Source organism: Emys orbicularis, chromosome 8 (genome assembly GCF_028017835.1).
Source record: "Emys orbicularis isolate rEmyOrb1 chromosome 8, rEmyOrb1.hap1, whole genome shotgun sequence".
Classification (NCBI taxonomy): domain Eukaryota; kingdom Metazoa; phylum Chordata; order Testudines; family Emydidae; genus Emys; species Emys orbicularis.
In genome coordinates, this window is record NC_088690.1 from 78,348,465 (window position 1) to 78,366,027 (window position 17,563).

Consider the following 17,563-nt stretch of genomic DNA (forward strand, 5'->3'; position numbering starts at 1 on the left):
GATCCTAAGGATCACTTCCCCTGCAGGATTCACTGCTTTCAGGGCCGGCTCCAGGGTTTTGGCCGCCCCAAGCAGCCAAACAAACAAACAAACAAAAAAGCCGCGATCGCGATCTGCGGCGGCAATTCGGCAGGAGGTCTTTCGCTCTGAGCAGGAGTGAGGGACCGTCCGCCGAATTGCCGCCGAACAGCTGGACGTGCCGCCCCTCTCCGAAGTGGCCGCCCCAAGCACCTGCTTGGTAAGCTGGTGCCTGGAGCCGGCCCTGACTGCTTTTAGAGCTATATGTGACTACATCCCTCCATCTTCTTCTACTTCTCTGGTCTGGTGGGAGGCCAGGTTGTGCCTAGAGAACAGGGAAGGGGAGGTAGGACTCCTGGGTTCCAGTCCGGCCTCTGCCACTGAGCTGCTGGGGGTTTTGATCAAGAGTAAGACATTCCAGCTGTAGACAGTTCCCTGGCTATGGTGGTGCAAAGCAGCTGTAACCTCAGTTACACCCAAGGAGACAGTGCTTGTGTGAGGAAGGGGGCATTGGCTAGGGTGAATAGGGGATGTGGTGCTCCACTGCCTCCCATCTACAGAGCCTCACTGGGAACTAGACTCACTCCTCTAGCAGAAACCCAGAGGGTGGGGATGAGAATGAGGGATGAAGCCCTCCTTTGGGAATAGGGAGGGGCGAGGTATTCCCAGCTGCACCCGCTTCGCCAAACCTGATCCACAGAATGCCCCGCAGGCTATGAGGCTGCTCTCTGCCTAGACAGACAGGGACTTTCCCACATACACAGAGCCAGGCGCCTAGGGGTGGATTTATAGAAACCTGTCACAAATGGAGCCAGAATGGCCTGAGGGGCTCTGCCAAAAGAAACCCCCTCCCTGCCAGCCTCAAGGAAAATACCAGCCCATTGTTTCATTGACAAGCTGCCATTTTCTCTTTCAGATGCTGAGACCATAACTGCATCTCTCACTAGAGGAGGCCCAGCAGGTAAAAAACAAATCATCCTAGGATCTCAGCCCCTCCCTCTTCGTATGTGTCACTTAGAACAGCCACAGTAAACTTTAGAGAACAGCTGGGATTATGCCTTAGGATGAAATTCACCCCTGGCTGTAGGGGCAATGTAAGGTCCCCAGCATAGTGTGGTGCTTCTGCTATGCAAGGGGCAGGCACATGGAGGTGGACTGGCTCCCCCTCCATCCCTCCTCCCGCCCCCCGCCTGTGGTGGAGCTGAGCTCAGCACCAACTCCACCAAGCTCACCATGTAGAGTGTGGGGAGGGATGGGGGCATAGCCATTGGGATCCCAACTGGAGGGGTGGAGAGTCTGTGAAAGAGCTACATTACTTGAACTGCCCCCACACACCCAGGTTGGGATGGGATCCACCCCCCTACCCCCACGTAGGTTCCTAGATACCACCTACTTACGCTGCCTTTGTGCTGGGGCATGGAAGGCATCACAGTGAAGAATCTGGCCCTCAGTTTGCAGACCTAGGGCCTGGCTTTCAAGGGAGTACAGTGCCCAGCAGCTCCCATTGCAACAGTCAGCATGCTGAGCGTGTCAGAAACCCTGGCCCTGGCTGTAGGTGATGGGCTCACCTGAAAATCCAGCACTAGGACCCAGATCCTCAGAGGGATTTAGGTGCCTAACTTTCATGGAAACCAATGGGAGTTAGGCACCTAAATACTTCTAAGGGTCTAGCTCTAAGAGCCAGGTTTGTTTAAGTATTTAGACACTGAGAGGTGCAGACAGGCACCCGTAGAACAAAGCGGGTTGTTTTCCCCAATTAATGCGGACGCTTTTGAAACTGCGGACCTTTAAAAACTCCACGCATGAAAACATGACCTTTTAGCCAATTAATCTGCAAGGGCGAGGGAAACTGGAGCTCTAAGGAGCGCAAGTCAGGTCCAGAAGTGGGACAAACTCAAATGAGCTTTGTGCAATGCAGGAGGAATGGGGACGCAGCGCTGGTGGGTGTTGGCTGTGCTGCGCATAAGGAAGTTTGCAAGGCCATTGGCTCTCTCTCAACAGCGGTGCAATCAGTTTTCCCACTACCTCACTCCAAATTCCCCTCCCCAGATGTTATCTCCCTGTTTCCCATCAGAAATGTTGTATCTGGAAACCGGTGCTCTGGGGAACATTATCTGTAAAAAAAAAAAAAATAATAATGGTGCCCCTGAGCTGCCTGGCTGGGGACTAATTCCTGTTGTTTCCCTTGTTTTGAGCTTCTGCTGCACATTAGAAAGCTGCTGTCACTTATCTAGACACCATCGAGTTAGGAGCAGTGGCTGCAAACTTGGACTCAGTATTGCCAACTCCATGCATTCAAAAATCATGGGTTAGGCTCCCCAAATTATGAGATTGGCTTTAAAATCATGAGATTTGAAACAACAATAATAATATTAATTAATAATAATAAACTTCTGGATTTATTTATCTGGCCTTTGATTTCTGAACTTTTAGGGGGCACTCAGCTTTTCTCTGTAACCGTGAGGACTAGAAAGTTACTTTTTTTTAAAAAATGGAAGCTGAGACCCTACCCTAATCACAGGATTCCAGGAGCTGGGGGTTGAAGGCAAACACCAAATAACACAAGATTCATGGTAAAATCGTGAGAGTTGGCAGGACTGGCTAGATGTGGGAAATGGTGCTTCTCACACATCCAGAATGGAGCTATCAGGTAGGAAGGACCGCAGGGTCAAGAGAAGAAAGGAAAAGGAATTGGAGTTACCAGAACCCACTGTGTCTCCAGCTCCCTGTCCCACCCAGGCCCTAAAGCAGGGGTGGCCAGCCTGTGGCTCCGGAGCCACATGCGGCTCTTCAGAAGTTAATATGCAGCTCCTTGTGAGGGCACTGAGTCCAGGGCTGGAGCTACAGGCGCCAACTTTCCAATGTGCCAGGGGGAGCTCACTGCTCAACTCCTGGCTCTGCCACAGGCCCTGCCCCAACTCCACCCCTTCCTGCACCCTCCCCTGAGCCTGCCGTGCCCTCGCTCCTCCCCCCAGAGTCTCCTGCACGCCACGAAACAGCTGATCGGGATGTGCGGGGAGGGAGGGGAAGGGGCTGATCGGCAGGGCTGCCAGTGGGTGGGAGGTGCTGGGAGCGGGGGGATAGCTGATGTGGGGGGCTGCTGACGTATTACTGTGGCTCTTTGGCAATGTACATTGGTAAATTCTGGCTCCTTCTCAGGCTCAGGTTGGCCACCCCTGCCCTAAAGCATAGTGTGAGAGTTAAAGCTGAGCCAGGCAGAACTGGTGGGTGAGGGGCCCATTGGGGCAAAGACACCCACAATCTTGGGAGGTCTGGGCCCCGTGCGATACCTCCTGGCCCCACACTCCATCCACTACAATAAGTTTTTGAGAGGGTGGCTCTGAGACAGTTCCCTAAGCCCCTGGCCTCTTTGGGTATGTCTACACTGCAATTACACACATGTGTCTGGCCCATGCTAGCTGACTTGGGCTAAGGGGCTGTTTAATTGTGGTGTGGATGTCTGAGCTAGGACCCCATGAGCGGGGAGGGTCCCAGAGTTTGGGTTGCAGCCTGAGACCAAAAGTCTACACCGCAATTCAACAGCCCTGCAGCCCAAGCCCCAGTCAGCTGGCACGGGCCAGCCACGGGTTTGTAATTGCAGTGGAGACATACCCTTAGTCTTCCCCTACAGCTCACGCTGTGGGAGCTAGCCCAGCCCCAAGGCTGCAGTAGGCATCCCAAAGCTGAGACAAAGGGGCCAGGAACCACAAAGAGCTGCTCAGGGAGTGGGGAGCTCTTTGGGAGCAAGGTGCTAATGTAGCTCTCAGAGCTCCCACCATAAACCCTTTGCATGCCAGTGGGGACCAAGTTCACAGCGCTTTACTGCTGTTGGCACAAGCAGCAGCATGAAAAATGCACCTGCACTGGATGCCCCCCTCCTCCCACTGCCACATCCACAGGCACTGAGACGGGTGCTTGGCTTCTTGGGAACAGCTTCTGTGTGCTGTGTAGGGGGGGCGGGGGGATTTCATTCCTGGAGAGAATGTGAAGGAAGAGAAGATGGATGCTGGTTCTCTAGCAGAGATGGGCCTGACCTGGATCTGTGCTCTCCCAGACTCGGGTGGGCATTGCTCTTGGGATTCCCAGTCAGGCCTGGCTCTGCTCTTCCATTGCCCCCCGGAGAACAGATTTGCCTGAAAGGTTTCTGCGCACACAGGGTAGGATCCCATTCTCCACCCCGTGTGGCAGATCTCAACTCCTCTGTCCCTGCTCACATGGAACTCTGGGAGGGTGGATCTGACAGCCAAATGTTGGCCTTACTTTCTTCCGGCCAGTCTAATCTGGTACGGGGACACTCCCTGGCCCCTCGAGAACAAGGGCTTAACCTCAGCTCAGCTTCCCCCTCCCTTTGCAACATTGCTCAGGAAAAGATCCATAACTTGGCTGCTGGGGAAAGGAGGGAATGCTAATGGGAAGGTGGGTTCCTCCCATAAAGGCAGAGGGCTGGGTTGCATCATAGTCAGCGGGAATTTTGATGTTACTCTTTTTTGCTTGTGTTAACTACTGTTGATTTCCACTGAAGGACATCCTCCCTGGAGGACAAGCTCTTGCTTGACTGTCCCTGTGTTTTCTTTCTAATGGTTGCTCCACCATCATAGAGGTGGGCAATGTGATTGTGACAGCACAAAAGAGAGGCTTGGGAATTAGATTTCAGTAGTGTTAATGGAACCCGTCCTTGCCAGAACTGGTCAAGGACGCGCAAGCTCTTCCCCAAATACTGAAATACTTTCCTCCCCCCGCCCTCCAAGGGGCTTTACTATGAAATGGTGCTGGTTTTCATATGCTTATTCCTGTCCCCTGAGGTTTATATTTTAATGAATTACTGGAAAGAAAGGATCTGAGAAGTTGCGATTGGAAAACTGCTGTTGTCATTTCGTGTAACTAGGGACCAAGGTAATTCTAGCATCTGCAGTCCAGTCCGGAGATGAAAACTTTGAGGAGATGGGTAGATTTTTAAAGCGCCACGTGGGATGCCTAGCTGCTTTTGAAAACCCCAGTAAGCACCAATCTGCATCTTTAGGTCCCTAAATATCTGACCCATGGTGGTGCTCAACAGCATTAAGATCCCAGTTTAACAAAGCACTTAAACATGTGCTTTAAGTATTGTCTCGGCTCCAGAAAACAGCTCAAATGGCCTTTCTCCGCCAAGATAGAGCAACGGGCACTAGCTTATCATTGCACAATGCCAAGCATTGGAAACACACGAAGGAGCAGCACAAGAACAATAAGAGACCCACAGAAAACAAAGTTACTCTAAAATGAAGCACTGTTATACCCTCCTCTTGTAGCCCTGACCATTAGGAACCTGACTGATTATATTGTTATGTTCTATGTACCTGTGGGCTTTGTTCTTGGGGGATGAATTCACCCCAGGGCAAAGGTGTGGCACAAGACCTAGGCACCACTTAAATGAATTTCAGCCTGAGTGAAATCATATCTGCACTTTTTGATTAAATGAAGAATAAAAATAATATAGATTCCAAGGGCAAAACATTGTGACCATCTAGTCTGACCTCCTGTAGCACACAGGCCAGAGACCTGCCCCCAAATAATTCCCAAAGCAGATCTTTTAGAAAAACTTCTAATCTTGATTTTAAAATTGTTCGTGATGGAGCTTCCACCTCAACTCTGGGTAAATTGTTCCAACGGCTAATTACTGTCCCTGTTACCAATTTACACCTTACTACATATACATATAGCTCCTTAAACAATACGATCAACAGGTGTCACACTCTGAACAGCTCATCACTTCTGACTATCTGCTGCTTTTGGGAAGTGGGATTAGGTGTCTTCTGAAGCCTGACCAGACAGAAGATGGGATGGGGGACACAATCCAAACGATTAGCATCGAAAAACATGGGAAGTGGGGTAGCTTGACTCTCCAGTCATGACTCTCTACAAAATACCTCGGTCATGTCATTTCAGATACTACAGCCACGCCACGAATCACAGCCAGCGTCACAGCAGGTACAGTCAGCATCTCGATCCAGTTACAACATCCAGCACTATCCGGTGGTGGTTTGAGAATGAATAGGGCCCAGATCCAACACAACCCGAGGGCCCCCTGCCTGCTGACGTGTCTCTGTTTTTCCTATGGGACTGCATTTCCTCTCCAATTCTGACTGCTGTGTAATACAACCTCTCCTCCCTCAGGTCTCTGGGGACAGAGGAAAGAGCAGACCCCTAACGGGGACATGAAGCATGGCCCCAGTCTGGCTCCTCCTCTCCAGGGTCTGTCTGCCGAGGAGCAATGGATGGGAGGCTTGGCTTGGCTGCCTGTGGAGGGGAAGACTGCTAGCTGGGAGCAGAGTCAGCCAGGAGAAGAAGTGAGGCAAGAATGGGACCTACAAGTGGCTGTATGGTGGCCCTCCTGGCTCCCTGCCTTGCCAATGCTCCCCATTCCCCTCACTTCCTGGGGCAGACCTCTGTGCTCTCTTGCAATGGGCCCCCTCCCAGTCTAGGGTCTGGACCTGCTCCTAGCCACATCAGCCTGTCTCGGGCCTGGTGATGGATGAAGTCCTCTTCAGTGCTGCTTCCTCCTCACCACATCAATCTCTGAACCCTATGCTGTGTGAAAGGCCCCTTCCCATCCACCCATCTCAGCCTGCCTTGGGCCCAGCAGGATGACACCTGCTGCTGGGGTGTGAGGGATCTAACTCCATCACTTTGCTCCTGTTTCAGGTATCGTTTCCTCACCATCGCCAGTCCCTGCAGGCCAGAACCACAGCTCAGGTAAAGTCGGGCAAAAGGGAAGAGCTTGAGGGAAACTACGGACATGTAGCCCATGTGGCACTGGATGCCAGCAGAACCCACAGAGCAGTGGTGAAGGGAGCATCCTGGCTGGCATGTCCAGTAACTGGCCTGTGTTGTAGCCTGCTGGGCAGCTTTTGTGTTCAGTCAAACGAAAACAGAAGCCATTTAGCAGGCAGGTGAATGGGCCAGTTGTGGGTCTGCATTCGGGAGGCCTGTCTGCTATGGCCTGCTGAGTGCCTAACTTTGGTGCAGGTCTTGCTTTCAATGCTTACCTTCTCCTCCCCCAGGATTGAGGGTTTTTTTATCCACCTGCTGGTTCACCATATGTATTGACTGTGAGCTCTTCAGGGCAGGAATTCGGTGTAGGTATGTGGGCCAGAGGGATGCAGTGTCCCTGGTGTCTGGCCTGGGCCTCTAAATGCTACTGCAGTAGAAATAATGATAGCAATGGCGTCCTTCATTAGAAGAGGCTTCCCTGCACCACGCTCACTTTACAAAAATGAAGTTTGAGATTCACAGGTGTCACTTTTTCATTCAAACAAGCGATTAACAATGTGTGGTGCTTGACCCACAAGCCCCTCGTCACAACACCCCTGCTGGGTTGTTATCTCCATTTTACTGAGAGGGACATTGAACCAGAGACTCCCTGTGAGAGCTGGGACTAAACCCACGCTCCAGGCTCCCAGTCCCTGGTTTAATCCATTAGCCCATGCAGGTATGGCTACTCCTGTGTCTAGTTCCATGGAAGCAGCTGTCAAATCACATTGCAAAGGATTGAAACAATGGATTTTCAAACGAAAAGTGCTCCCTTACCTTATTTTTGCTTTTCTGCCTTCTGGTTCCGCTGAAACTGGCTCAGGGAGGCTGCTGCAGGTGGCTAGAAGTGAGGACTCCTTCCCAAGAGATGGGAGACAAAGGCTGTCGACAGAAAGCTACAAGCTTCAGTCTGCAAATATAAATCCATATGATAAGCAAGTCTGAATTCTTCCTATTTCGGGTCCACATGTTGCTATCTGGGTAGATTCCTCTGGAAACATACTGCACCTTTGGTTTGAAAAATTCCTTTAAAGACATAATTTCCCCCCAAACAAGCAAACACAACATGATCCTAAATCAACCCCCTCAGGGTCTGAACATCCCTGATCTCTGAGAAAGATTGAATCTGAAATCAGATCTTAACGTCACAACTGGCTCCTATTTCTGCAATGGGCCAGACTATAACACTATAGCTTTTATACAACACTTTGCATCCTTAGCTCTCAAAGCACTTTTGCAAAGAAGGTCAGTATTATTGCCATTTTACAGATGGGGAAACTGAGGAACAGGGAGGAAAGTGACTTTGCCAATGTCACACAGAAAGCCAGTAGCCAAGCTGGGAATTGAACTCAGGTCTCCTGACTCCTACTTCAGTGCCTTATCCACTAGGTCACACTGCCTAAACACTCTCAACCTGAGAAAGTTTTACTTCAGATTTAGATCCAGGATGGACTTTTCAAAAGCACCTACGTAACTTAGGAGCACCAAGTATCAACACAACATGTGTTCCTAAATCACTGAGGACTGGTCTAAGCTCAGAAGCTGCACCAACAAAATTCTGCTTTGTTCGGTGGATGCAGGTGTGTGTCTGCTCAGCTGTGCATCTGCTCTCCTGTCTGTCTCCTACCAAAATAACCATTATTGCGAAATACCCATTCCCCTTTTCAGTGGTCAGTATCCTGACCTATGGGACTGAAACATGGCCCCTCACCGTCATCACTATTCAGATGAAGCATTATCTCCAAATGATCAAAAACATTAAATGGTTCGAAGTCAAGTCGGATTAAGAGATCCGACCTCTAACTAAACAAGTCCCGCTCTCTCAAACGGTCTCCCAATGCAATTGAATCTGTTATGGTCATTTGCGCCAAATGCCTTCCTGCAAGAATCATCTTTGACCCAATGAAAGCAGGATGGAAAAGACCCTTTAGAAGACATAAAATATGATCGCTGGATGTTGTCAGCAGCCACCTGTCTCTCACAGGCACCGTACCCCATGATGTGCCAGATTTGGTTTAGGACAGAACTATGGATGCCATAACATGGCATAAAGCAGCTTTGCCTCTCCTGGAATTGACACCTCCTCATCTATTATTGGGAGTGGACTACATCCACCCTGATCAAATTGACCCTGTCAACACTGGTTCTCCACTTGTGAGGTAACTCCCTTCTCTTAATGTGTCATTATATAATGCCTGCATCCGTAATTTTCACTCCATGCATCTGAAGAAGTGGCTTTTACCCATGAAAGCTTATGCCCAAATAAATCTGTTAGTCTTTAAGGTGCCACCGGACTCTTTGTTGTTTTTGTGGATACAGACTAACACGACTACCCCCTGATACCTGATACTTTGGAGGCTGCTGGGCTGTCCAAGACAGCATGACAACTAACTAACTAACTTTTTGGAGCAGCACAAGCCCCTTACTAGCAGAGTTATATCGACAGCTAGAACCAGTGCGGATGTCCACTGCTACAAATAGCTATGCCGATAAAAGAAGTCCTCCCACTGCAATCCCACACTGCGCAACTCCTTTAGGTAGTGACCTGGCTGATAACCATTTTCAAGTCTGCTGCTCATGGGTCAGAAACTCACCTGAGGACAGATTTACAAAGGGATTTCGGTACCTTAAGATGCAGATTGCTGTCTAGTGGGATTTTCAAAAGCACTTAAGTGGATACCTTTGTAACTCTGGCCCGTGGCTTTTACATGGCCACCATATACTTCACAGCCACACCTGTGGCACCAGCAAGTACGTGAGAGAGCATCACTCCTTTCCGATGGGAAAAGCAATTGCATTCCGGTGCAGCATGGGCCAGAAAGGAGGTCAGCGAGCCCCTTAGATTGTGGGGATCCCAGGATCCTCTGGGCCACTCCTTCTAAAAGAAGAGTTCCAGTTTGCAAAAACCCGCTGCAAGCCTTCTTGTCATCTAATGCATGGAGGGAGAAGGGAATTCAGCATGGCTCCTATTTATCAATCCATGCCTATTCAGCAAAATACTTGCACATGTGCTTAAAGTTAAGCATGTGCTTAAATGCTTTGCTGAATTGGAGCCTAAAGGAGAAATACTTTAAAGCTGTTTCCCCTGCATTTCTTTCCCACCTGACAGTGAGGAAGATTGTCAGCAACAAACACCTGCGAAGTCATGTGATGCTGCTTCAACTTTCCTTGCAGGGATTTGTGCACAGCTTTATTTTTCTGCCTCGTTCTGCACAGGGTTCATGCCCCAACGTTTTGCTTAGAGTGTCACGTTCAAGTGGACCCCCCAAAACTCAAAGCAAACTGCAAAGGTGAATTTCTGTAGCTGCTGTTCAGCCATCCAAGCATAAAGGAAGTGAAACACCTAAGCCAGCGTGTGTCGGAAAGCAAACAATTGTGTGTGGGGGTGATGGGTATTTCTAGGCCAGTACAAACCTCTTTATTTTAAAAATTGAGAAAAAGGAAAAGGTGCAATACGAGCTGGAACTCCTGCCTTCTAGCCCAAGAGTTGTGTTTGCCTCAACACACCTGAGCAATAAGATTTCTGGCTACTGCTAAAGTTACAGTACTGCAGGCGCTCTGTTCCCTCAAGCAGAACTAGAAGCAGTTTCCTTGGCTGTTCAATGCTATGCTCTTTTTAACAGATTACCCATAACTCCCAGGAGGCCTGAGGACTTCCTGGGAAGGGCACTGCCTTTAGCTGAGCTGTTTCTAAACGAACACGGGTGATGAGAGCTAATTAAAAATAACCCTGCATTTATTCCACAGCTTCAAATGTGTTGACTTTAATTACACCAACTCCCAGGTCCTCAAAGCAGACAACAAAAGGCCATCTGTCTGGCACAGCTGAGGGAAAATCAAAATCGGCATCAACATCAGCTCCAGTTGTTAAGTGCCTGCCGTGTTCCTAGTACGGTACACTTCCTTGTAGTGACACTGAGACTTTGCACACACAGGCTATGTCTACACTGCAAGTGAAGGGTGATTGTAGCACAGGTTGGCATATTGGTGCTAGCTTTAATCTAGCTAGCAGGGTAACACCAAAAAGATGCACTCTGGTTGCTACACTGACATATCTACACTGCGCTACATGCCAAGTGTGCTACAATCTCACCTTCACTTGCAGTGTAGACATACACAGAGTGTTAGATTGTGCAACCCATCCTCCTGTCAATGAGTGCTTCCTTATACAAGTGATGCCAGGAAGACTATGTAGGTAAAGGCCAAATTGTTGCATGCCCAGCACCCAGTGCACTGAGCCATTTGGAATAGCAGGCTCTAAGTGCTCACCAACAGGAGTATGAGCCGTCCAGTCTGGCTCATAGGCTGTGTAGGAACTTCTCAAACTCTTCATGAAGTTTCACACAACTTTCTCCTGTATGACTGTTGGGTTAGGCAGAAGAGTTATAGAATCAAAGAGCCATACGATTAGAAGGGACCGCAAGGGTCATCTAGACTAACACCCTTCCAAGATGCAGGATGTGTTGTGTCTAAACCATCCAAAACAGATGGCTATCCAGCCTCCTTTTGAAAACCTCCAGTGAAGGAGCTTCCATGACCTCCCTAGGCAGTCTGTTCCATTGTCCTATTGTTCTTAGAGTTAGGAAGTTTTTCCTGAGATTTAATCTAAATCTGCTGTGCTGTAGTTTGAACCCCTTGCCTCTTGTCCTGCCCTCTACGGTAAGAGAGCTATGACTTTTCTCCATCTTTTATATGGCCGCCTTTCAAGTATTTGAAGACCACTATCATGTCCCCCCTTATTCTCCTCTTTTCCTTCAGTCTTTGCTTATATGGCTTGCATTCCATCCCCCTGATCATCTCCCTTGCCTCTGGATCCTTTCCAGTTTGGCTATATCCTTTTTATACATTAGTGACCAAAACTGGACACAGTCCTCCAGCCAGGGCCTAACCAGCGCCAAGTAGACCACTGAGTCTTTAGTTTAACATCTCAGCCGGTATCTTTGATGATTGCACAGGTAAGCTAATGCATGCCATAGATGGTTTATTGGCAGGCTATCTGATTTTGTTGGGCAGGGATGAGGAAGAGACAGTGCTTAATTTGTAATGAAAGAGGTGTGGACGCTCAAGCAATTTTTTTACTTTCATAAAAGAAGCAGGAAAACCCAGAGTGCCGGGGCTATGAACTGCCAAGCTAGAGGTGCCAGGACTATGAACTGCCAAGCCTAGAGGTGCCAAGGCTCAGCCTGAGCAAGCCCTTGCACAAATTAAGCACTGGGAAGAGACTTTGTGGTTAAATTCAGGTTGAAAAAAAAATCGTCTGAGAGAATGCAGTAACAACTGCAGGGTTTTTTCCAGCTTGCAGTGTTATCTTGTGAGCTGAATTTTGGGGGAGATTTCAGTGAAAGCAACAGTTTCCCCAAGGAACTTTAAAAAACAAAGGGCAGCCCTATAGTTGACTCCCCTGCGCTGACATGCATTGTCTGGTGCATCTTCAGACTACATTCTCCCACACTGCTGCATTCAGAGTCTGCACTAATTTGTTTACAACCTTGGCATTCAGCGTGGCCGGGTCGGGGCTGTGGCACTGCAGAGGCTCAGGAAGCTCTTTGGGGTGGAGGGTGGTGGCTGCTAGCCAGCCGAAGGGGTGGAATTTTCAAAAGCACCTCAATTGACTTATGATCCCCTGGCTCCTGGAAGATCAATGGGACTTGTGCTCTTAGTCACATACAGTTATGAAAACACCCCCCTACACACACACACCCAAGGCCTTTTGTTGGTGAGCTGGCAAACAGCCAGCATTAAAGTCAAGCCTTCTGATCAGTCAGCAACACAAATATCCTGGGCAAACGGCTTAGGTGAGTTTCTGATCAGTCACAGGGGAATTTTTAATTCCCTGTTTTCACGTGGTTTCTATCTAACTTCAAAGCATGGAATAGGGGGTGGGGTACAACCACAGTAGGGGTTTTGTTTTGTTTGGGGGGAAGGTGTTAAGCCTAAAAACAAAGCCCTTTTTCACTGGTTGCCACCGTGGTTAGGGAAAACCAACATTTCCCTCCAGCTTGGTGTATAATTCTTTTAATTGCTACAAACTGTCCATTGACAAGTCTCATGTCTTGTGTTTTCCTCATCCAGATCCAGGGGAATTGGAAGCACAGGCTGTGTCCCTTTATATAACAGCTTTTAATTTAAACAAGAATTTATTGCAACTGAACTAGTTGGTTTACGGGGTCCAGGTGCTCTAAATGTAGTCCGACCTTGGAGTTCTGCTATCCGTAACACCTGGAATAAACGGGGGTGTCATCCCAGCAGTCAATATAGACCAGATGACAAAATCCAACCAATGCACCCTGACTGGACTGTGTCTGAGTGTGAAAAGAATGACCTCACTTTGAGAGTAAAATGCCCCCTGTAATGTCTTGGAAAGACCCGTGCCATGCTTCTGACATAGGCCCTAATCCTGCAGTCTCTTCCGAGCAAGATTCCTGTAGACTTCAGGGAGAGTTCTCCTGGAGTAAAGGCTAGATCCAGCACTGAAGTCAGTGGAAAGACTCCAGTTAAGTTCAGTGGGAGTTGGATTGAGCTCTAAATCCTGAGTTCGGGCTTTGAACCCAAGACTGTGGAACAACCAAAGTCCACCCCCGCCCCCACAAGAGTCCATTCCAGATTTTACACAAGTCCCAGTGCATGCAGTGTAAGTTAGTTCTATCTATGTAGATGTTTGTGCTCAGTAAAGCTAATAGTTCTTTAGGGTATCACAGAGCCTGGTATTTAATTTGAATCCTGCTTTATGTAAAAGCTCAGTGCAGCTTTAACTATGGAGTTGCTACTGATATTTCCATCATTCCAGGCTTTTGGTGTGGGATCTAACATTTCCCAAATACTAAGTACCCAAGCCAGGCTAAGCAAGCAGTGTAGCAAAGAAAGTCCTATAAGACAGTTGTCTAGTGACCATGGATAAATTAGAAGATGCAGTATTTCAGCACAAGGCAAACAACTTGATGATTAATAGAACAATTGTACAGCAACATTTGCAATCTGGATAATCCCATTACCAGTTATGTTCCTCCGGCACAGTTCTACTCTGCGAGGCAGCTGTTGAAGGCTGCTTGAAAATTTCGGTCAAAAAGAAGGCGTGGTTTTTTGGTGGGTTTTTTTGGGGGGGGGGGCGGGGGGGAGAGAGGGTGTTGGGAAATGTGTTTTGTCTACATTGAAATTTTCCATGGGTAAATGTCAGTTGGCATTAAAAATTTCCCTTTTCCAAAGTGACATTTTGAACCAAAACGTTTCCATTCAAATTGACATTTTATTTCAATTGAGAATGTCAACATTTTTCATTTCAACACTTCCAAATGGAAGTTTTTCAGAATTTTTCATTCCGTGAACATTTTTGATACTCCATTTTTTTGGTCCTGATTTGGACGAAAACAAATGTTGAAATATTGGAATGTTCCACAGGACAAAAATTCCATTTTCTGACCAGTTCCTTTGGTTTCCACTTGGAAAATCTGTTTCTGCTCCAGTGTAGAAGCCCAAAGACGGTGTTACAACCTTTTGCGCAGCATATCCTGGATTGGTGCCATTACATCACTGTCTCTCAAAGCCATTGCCATAAGCAGAGGCAGAGAGCTGTGCCAGGAGCTAACCAGTGTGTCTGATAGTTCCCATATACTCTCTGGCAAACCTGAAAACACCACAGAAGTTTCCCTTCCTTGGGATGAACTGTTCAGGTGTGAAGGGCGGTTGATTGAGCTAGGCAGGAAAGCTGGTTCTCTGAGAGGAATGCTGGTCTTGTGGCTAAAGCACACAAATGAAAATCAGGAAGTGTGGGCTCTATACTTGGCTCTTGCTGCAGTCGTGTCATGCTGCAAATCCCTCGGCCTCTCTGTGCCGGCTGTAAAATGGTAGATCATGAGCATTCACTCATCCATGTGGATCTTTTGATGAAAAGGGGCACAGAAGTGCAAAATACGGTCCTGCTCTCATTGAGGCCAATGGGAATTTTGCATTGATTTCACTGGGAGCAGCTCAGTCTCTCTCTGCAGTAAGGCTAAACGCTCTTTGGGGGAATGGAGGCACCTTGCCAATGTGGCCTCAGAATTACGTTCTCCCCGGATTCTGAGTAGAAAGTCTTTAGGTAAAACTACCTTTTCCACAGGCGCTTCGAAACAAGTGACCTCTACAACCATCGCCTCTGCCTGGAGCACAGGATCTTCCCTCTCAGACCCTGCCCCGACGGAGGAAAAATCGGCTCTGACGATGGCAGCGTTTGGTAAGGGCCTGTCTTTTGGTGATGCGGAGGCGAAGCTTGGTGATGCAGTTGGTTTCAACCTTGGTAGGATTATACCAGGAGTAAACTCAGCCTTTTGGGTTAAAGGTTTATTGGAAGTCAAGATGTATTGTCATTTGAGGAAAATACCACTCAAGACAAAAGAGCAAGAGGTTTCTCATTCTAGTGAATATCACCTCTCTGGTCAATACATTTTGATGTTCATTACAACAGAAATAAAAATCTGCTTAATGTTTTTCCTTAAGGATGCAACCCAAGTCCCATAGAAGTCAACAGGGCTAACTCATTGACTTCAGTAGGAGTTAGACTGGGCCCCAGACAGACCTGTTACATTATCATTGACTAATTATTCTTTTCTCCATTGCTCAGGTGTCATCAGCTTCATAGTCATTCTGGTAGTTGTTGTTATCGTCCTGGCCAGCGTGGTCAGTCTGAAATTCAAGTGTAACCGTTCCAAAGATGCAGAAGGTATTTGTATATGCTTGTGTGGTTACAGTCATTCCAGAAGTGCTATAAGGGGTTGTATCCAGAGCTAAATGGCATTTCTGGTCCAGATCCCTGTTTTCAGTCACAGATGGGCTTCAGAACTGGGCCCATGTAATTTTGGTATAAAAATCCTTTGTAGGCCGAAACTCTCCATGTTTGGTCTCATCCTGAAATTATTCCTTTCCCTCTTCCCCTTTACACCCACTAATTAGCAAAAAAAACTTGATCTGGCCACTTTGAGTAGAGGCGGAGGGGAATGAGCTTAAGATGCTTTTATTAAAAATGGCTTTGTCCAGTGATGAGCTCCCAAAATCCTAATAACCGATTCCCTACCGGGTCCTCGGCAGCACTTTGGCAGTGGGGGTGTCTTTGCTCCGGGTTTTCGGCGGCACTTCAGCGGCGGGTCCTTCAGACCCGGAGCGAGTGAAGGACCTGCATGTTGCATTAGCACAGATTTTTGCACTGAATAGTAAGATTTCCTGGTGAAGCCTATATTCCAGCTCAAGCACTGTCCACTAGGGGGCAAAGCAGCTCAACTGACAGGACACTCTATGTTAGCCAAAAGGCTTAAAAGAAACAAGTAAGGCAAACATCAGCACTGTATTCAGCTCACTCAGCTTTATACAGTTTTCTCTAATCAGGGCTGAAATACCTGGCAGAGGCTTTACATTCCATTGATTGCCATTTACAACACCACCGGGGTCATTCTGAATAAATCTCCCTTTGCTCATTGATAGATTTTTTTTTTCACCCAGCATCAACTTTTTTTTTTTTTTTCCAACAGATAAACAGAAGCCGGGGAGCTCCGTGGTATCTGAAAGGTGAGGCTGCTCAGCAATCACGGCTTTCTTCATGGCCCCTATGAAGGATCAGGGATTAGTATCATTTATTGGTATTGCCATAGCACCTGCGAGCTCCAGGCATGGACTAGGACCGATCTCCTTTTTTTTCCAAAACTCGCTCTAGCAAGGGGAGGGAAATGTTTTGTGCATTTGGGGTGCAGGGGAATGTCATGACATTTCTTTGGGATAGGTGAAAAGTGACACTGATCCTGATCCTGCCCCCAGTAGAGTTAGTGGAAAAACTGGATCTCAAGCCACGTATTTGGGTACCGAATTTCTGAGATGCATTGAAGCCAGTGGGGGGCACAGCACCTTCAGGAAATCAGCCTACTTATATTTAGGTACCTAACTATGTACTTAGATGCCTAAGTTTAGGCCCCCAGATCTGAAAGTGCCTTCACTGAGACAGGAGTGGTCCCAAAGACCAAGTTTATATGACACGCCCCATTACCACAGTATCTGAGCACCTCGCACTCTTTAAGGTATTTACTCCCAATTTACAAATGAGGGACTGAGAGGCTAAGGGTCTTGCCCAAGGTCACTCAGAAAGTCTGTGGCAGGGAATTAACTCAGGTCTCCCCAGTCATAGGCTAGTGCCACAGTCACTAGACCACCCTTCTCTAAACTGTCTGACAATCCAGTATGAATCAACAGAGTAAAGGGAAAGGATGCCTCTTCCTGACTCACTTTTTTCACACTCCTCCACAACACAAACGGTAGTAATACCCCTGAATGCTGCTGCTACTTTAAAACAATATGTTCCTGGACCTTCTTTGTACAACACAATCAGTACCTAGTGATTGCCAGAGCCCTGGAGGCTGAACTCCGCTATGTAGCCCCAGAACGGACACAGCATGAGCAACAGTCAGTGCAAGACTCCCCATGCCTAGCAATGTGTTCAACCATGATGTTGAAGGACCATGTAGTGAAAGGGTAATTCAGGCGCTCTATCCATTGTGTCCTTGGCCTCTTCACGGAGTCTGCCAACAACAGTACTAATTGTGCTGATAGATTTGTTACATGAACATTTATCTATTTAAGAATTGGTCTGAAACCACAACTTGTTTCCCAGAGACCACTGAGGAGACATCGGATGAGAAGAACTTTCATTTATACCAGTAGAGATGGGTCAGAACCAGAACAATGATTCCAAGTTCAGATCCAAATTTCACAGGACTGTGCTGTCTCTCACTGATCCAGT

At 47.9% G+C, this 17,563-nt stretch overlaps 1 protein-coding gene across 1 annotated transcript in view; it reads left to right on the plus strand.

The window, feature by feature from the left end:
• Positions 1-17,563, plus strand: part of ECSCR (endothelial cell surface expressed chemotaxis and apoptosis regulator) — a 47,737-nt gene that overhangs the window by 29,785 nt on the left and 389 nt on the right. The window contains exons 2-7 of the mRNA XM_065409982.1: positions 935-979; positions 5,944-5,985; positions 6,700-6,750; positions 14,903-15,016; positions 15,404-15,502; positions 16,305-16,341. Of these exons, the coding sequence (XP_065266054.1) occupies positions 935-979; positions 5,944-5,985; positions 6,700-6,750; positions 14,903-15,016; positions 15,404-15,502; positions 16,305-16,341 (388 nt within the window). The remainder of the gene's footprint in view (positions 1-934; positions 980-5,943; positions 5,986-6,699; positions 6,751-14,902; positions 15,017-15,403; positions 15,503-16,304; positions 16,342-17,563) is intronic.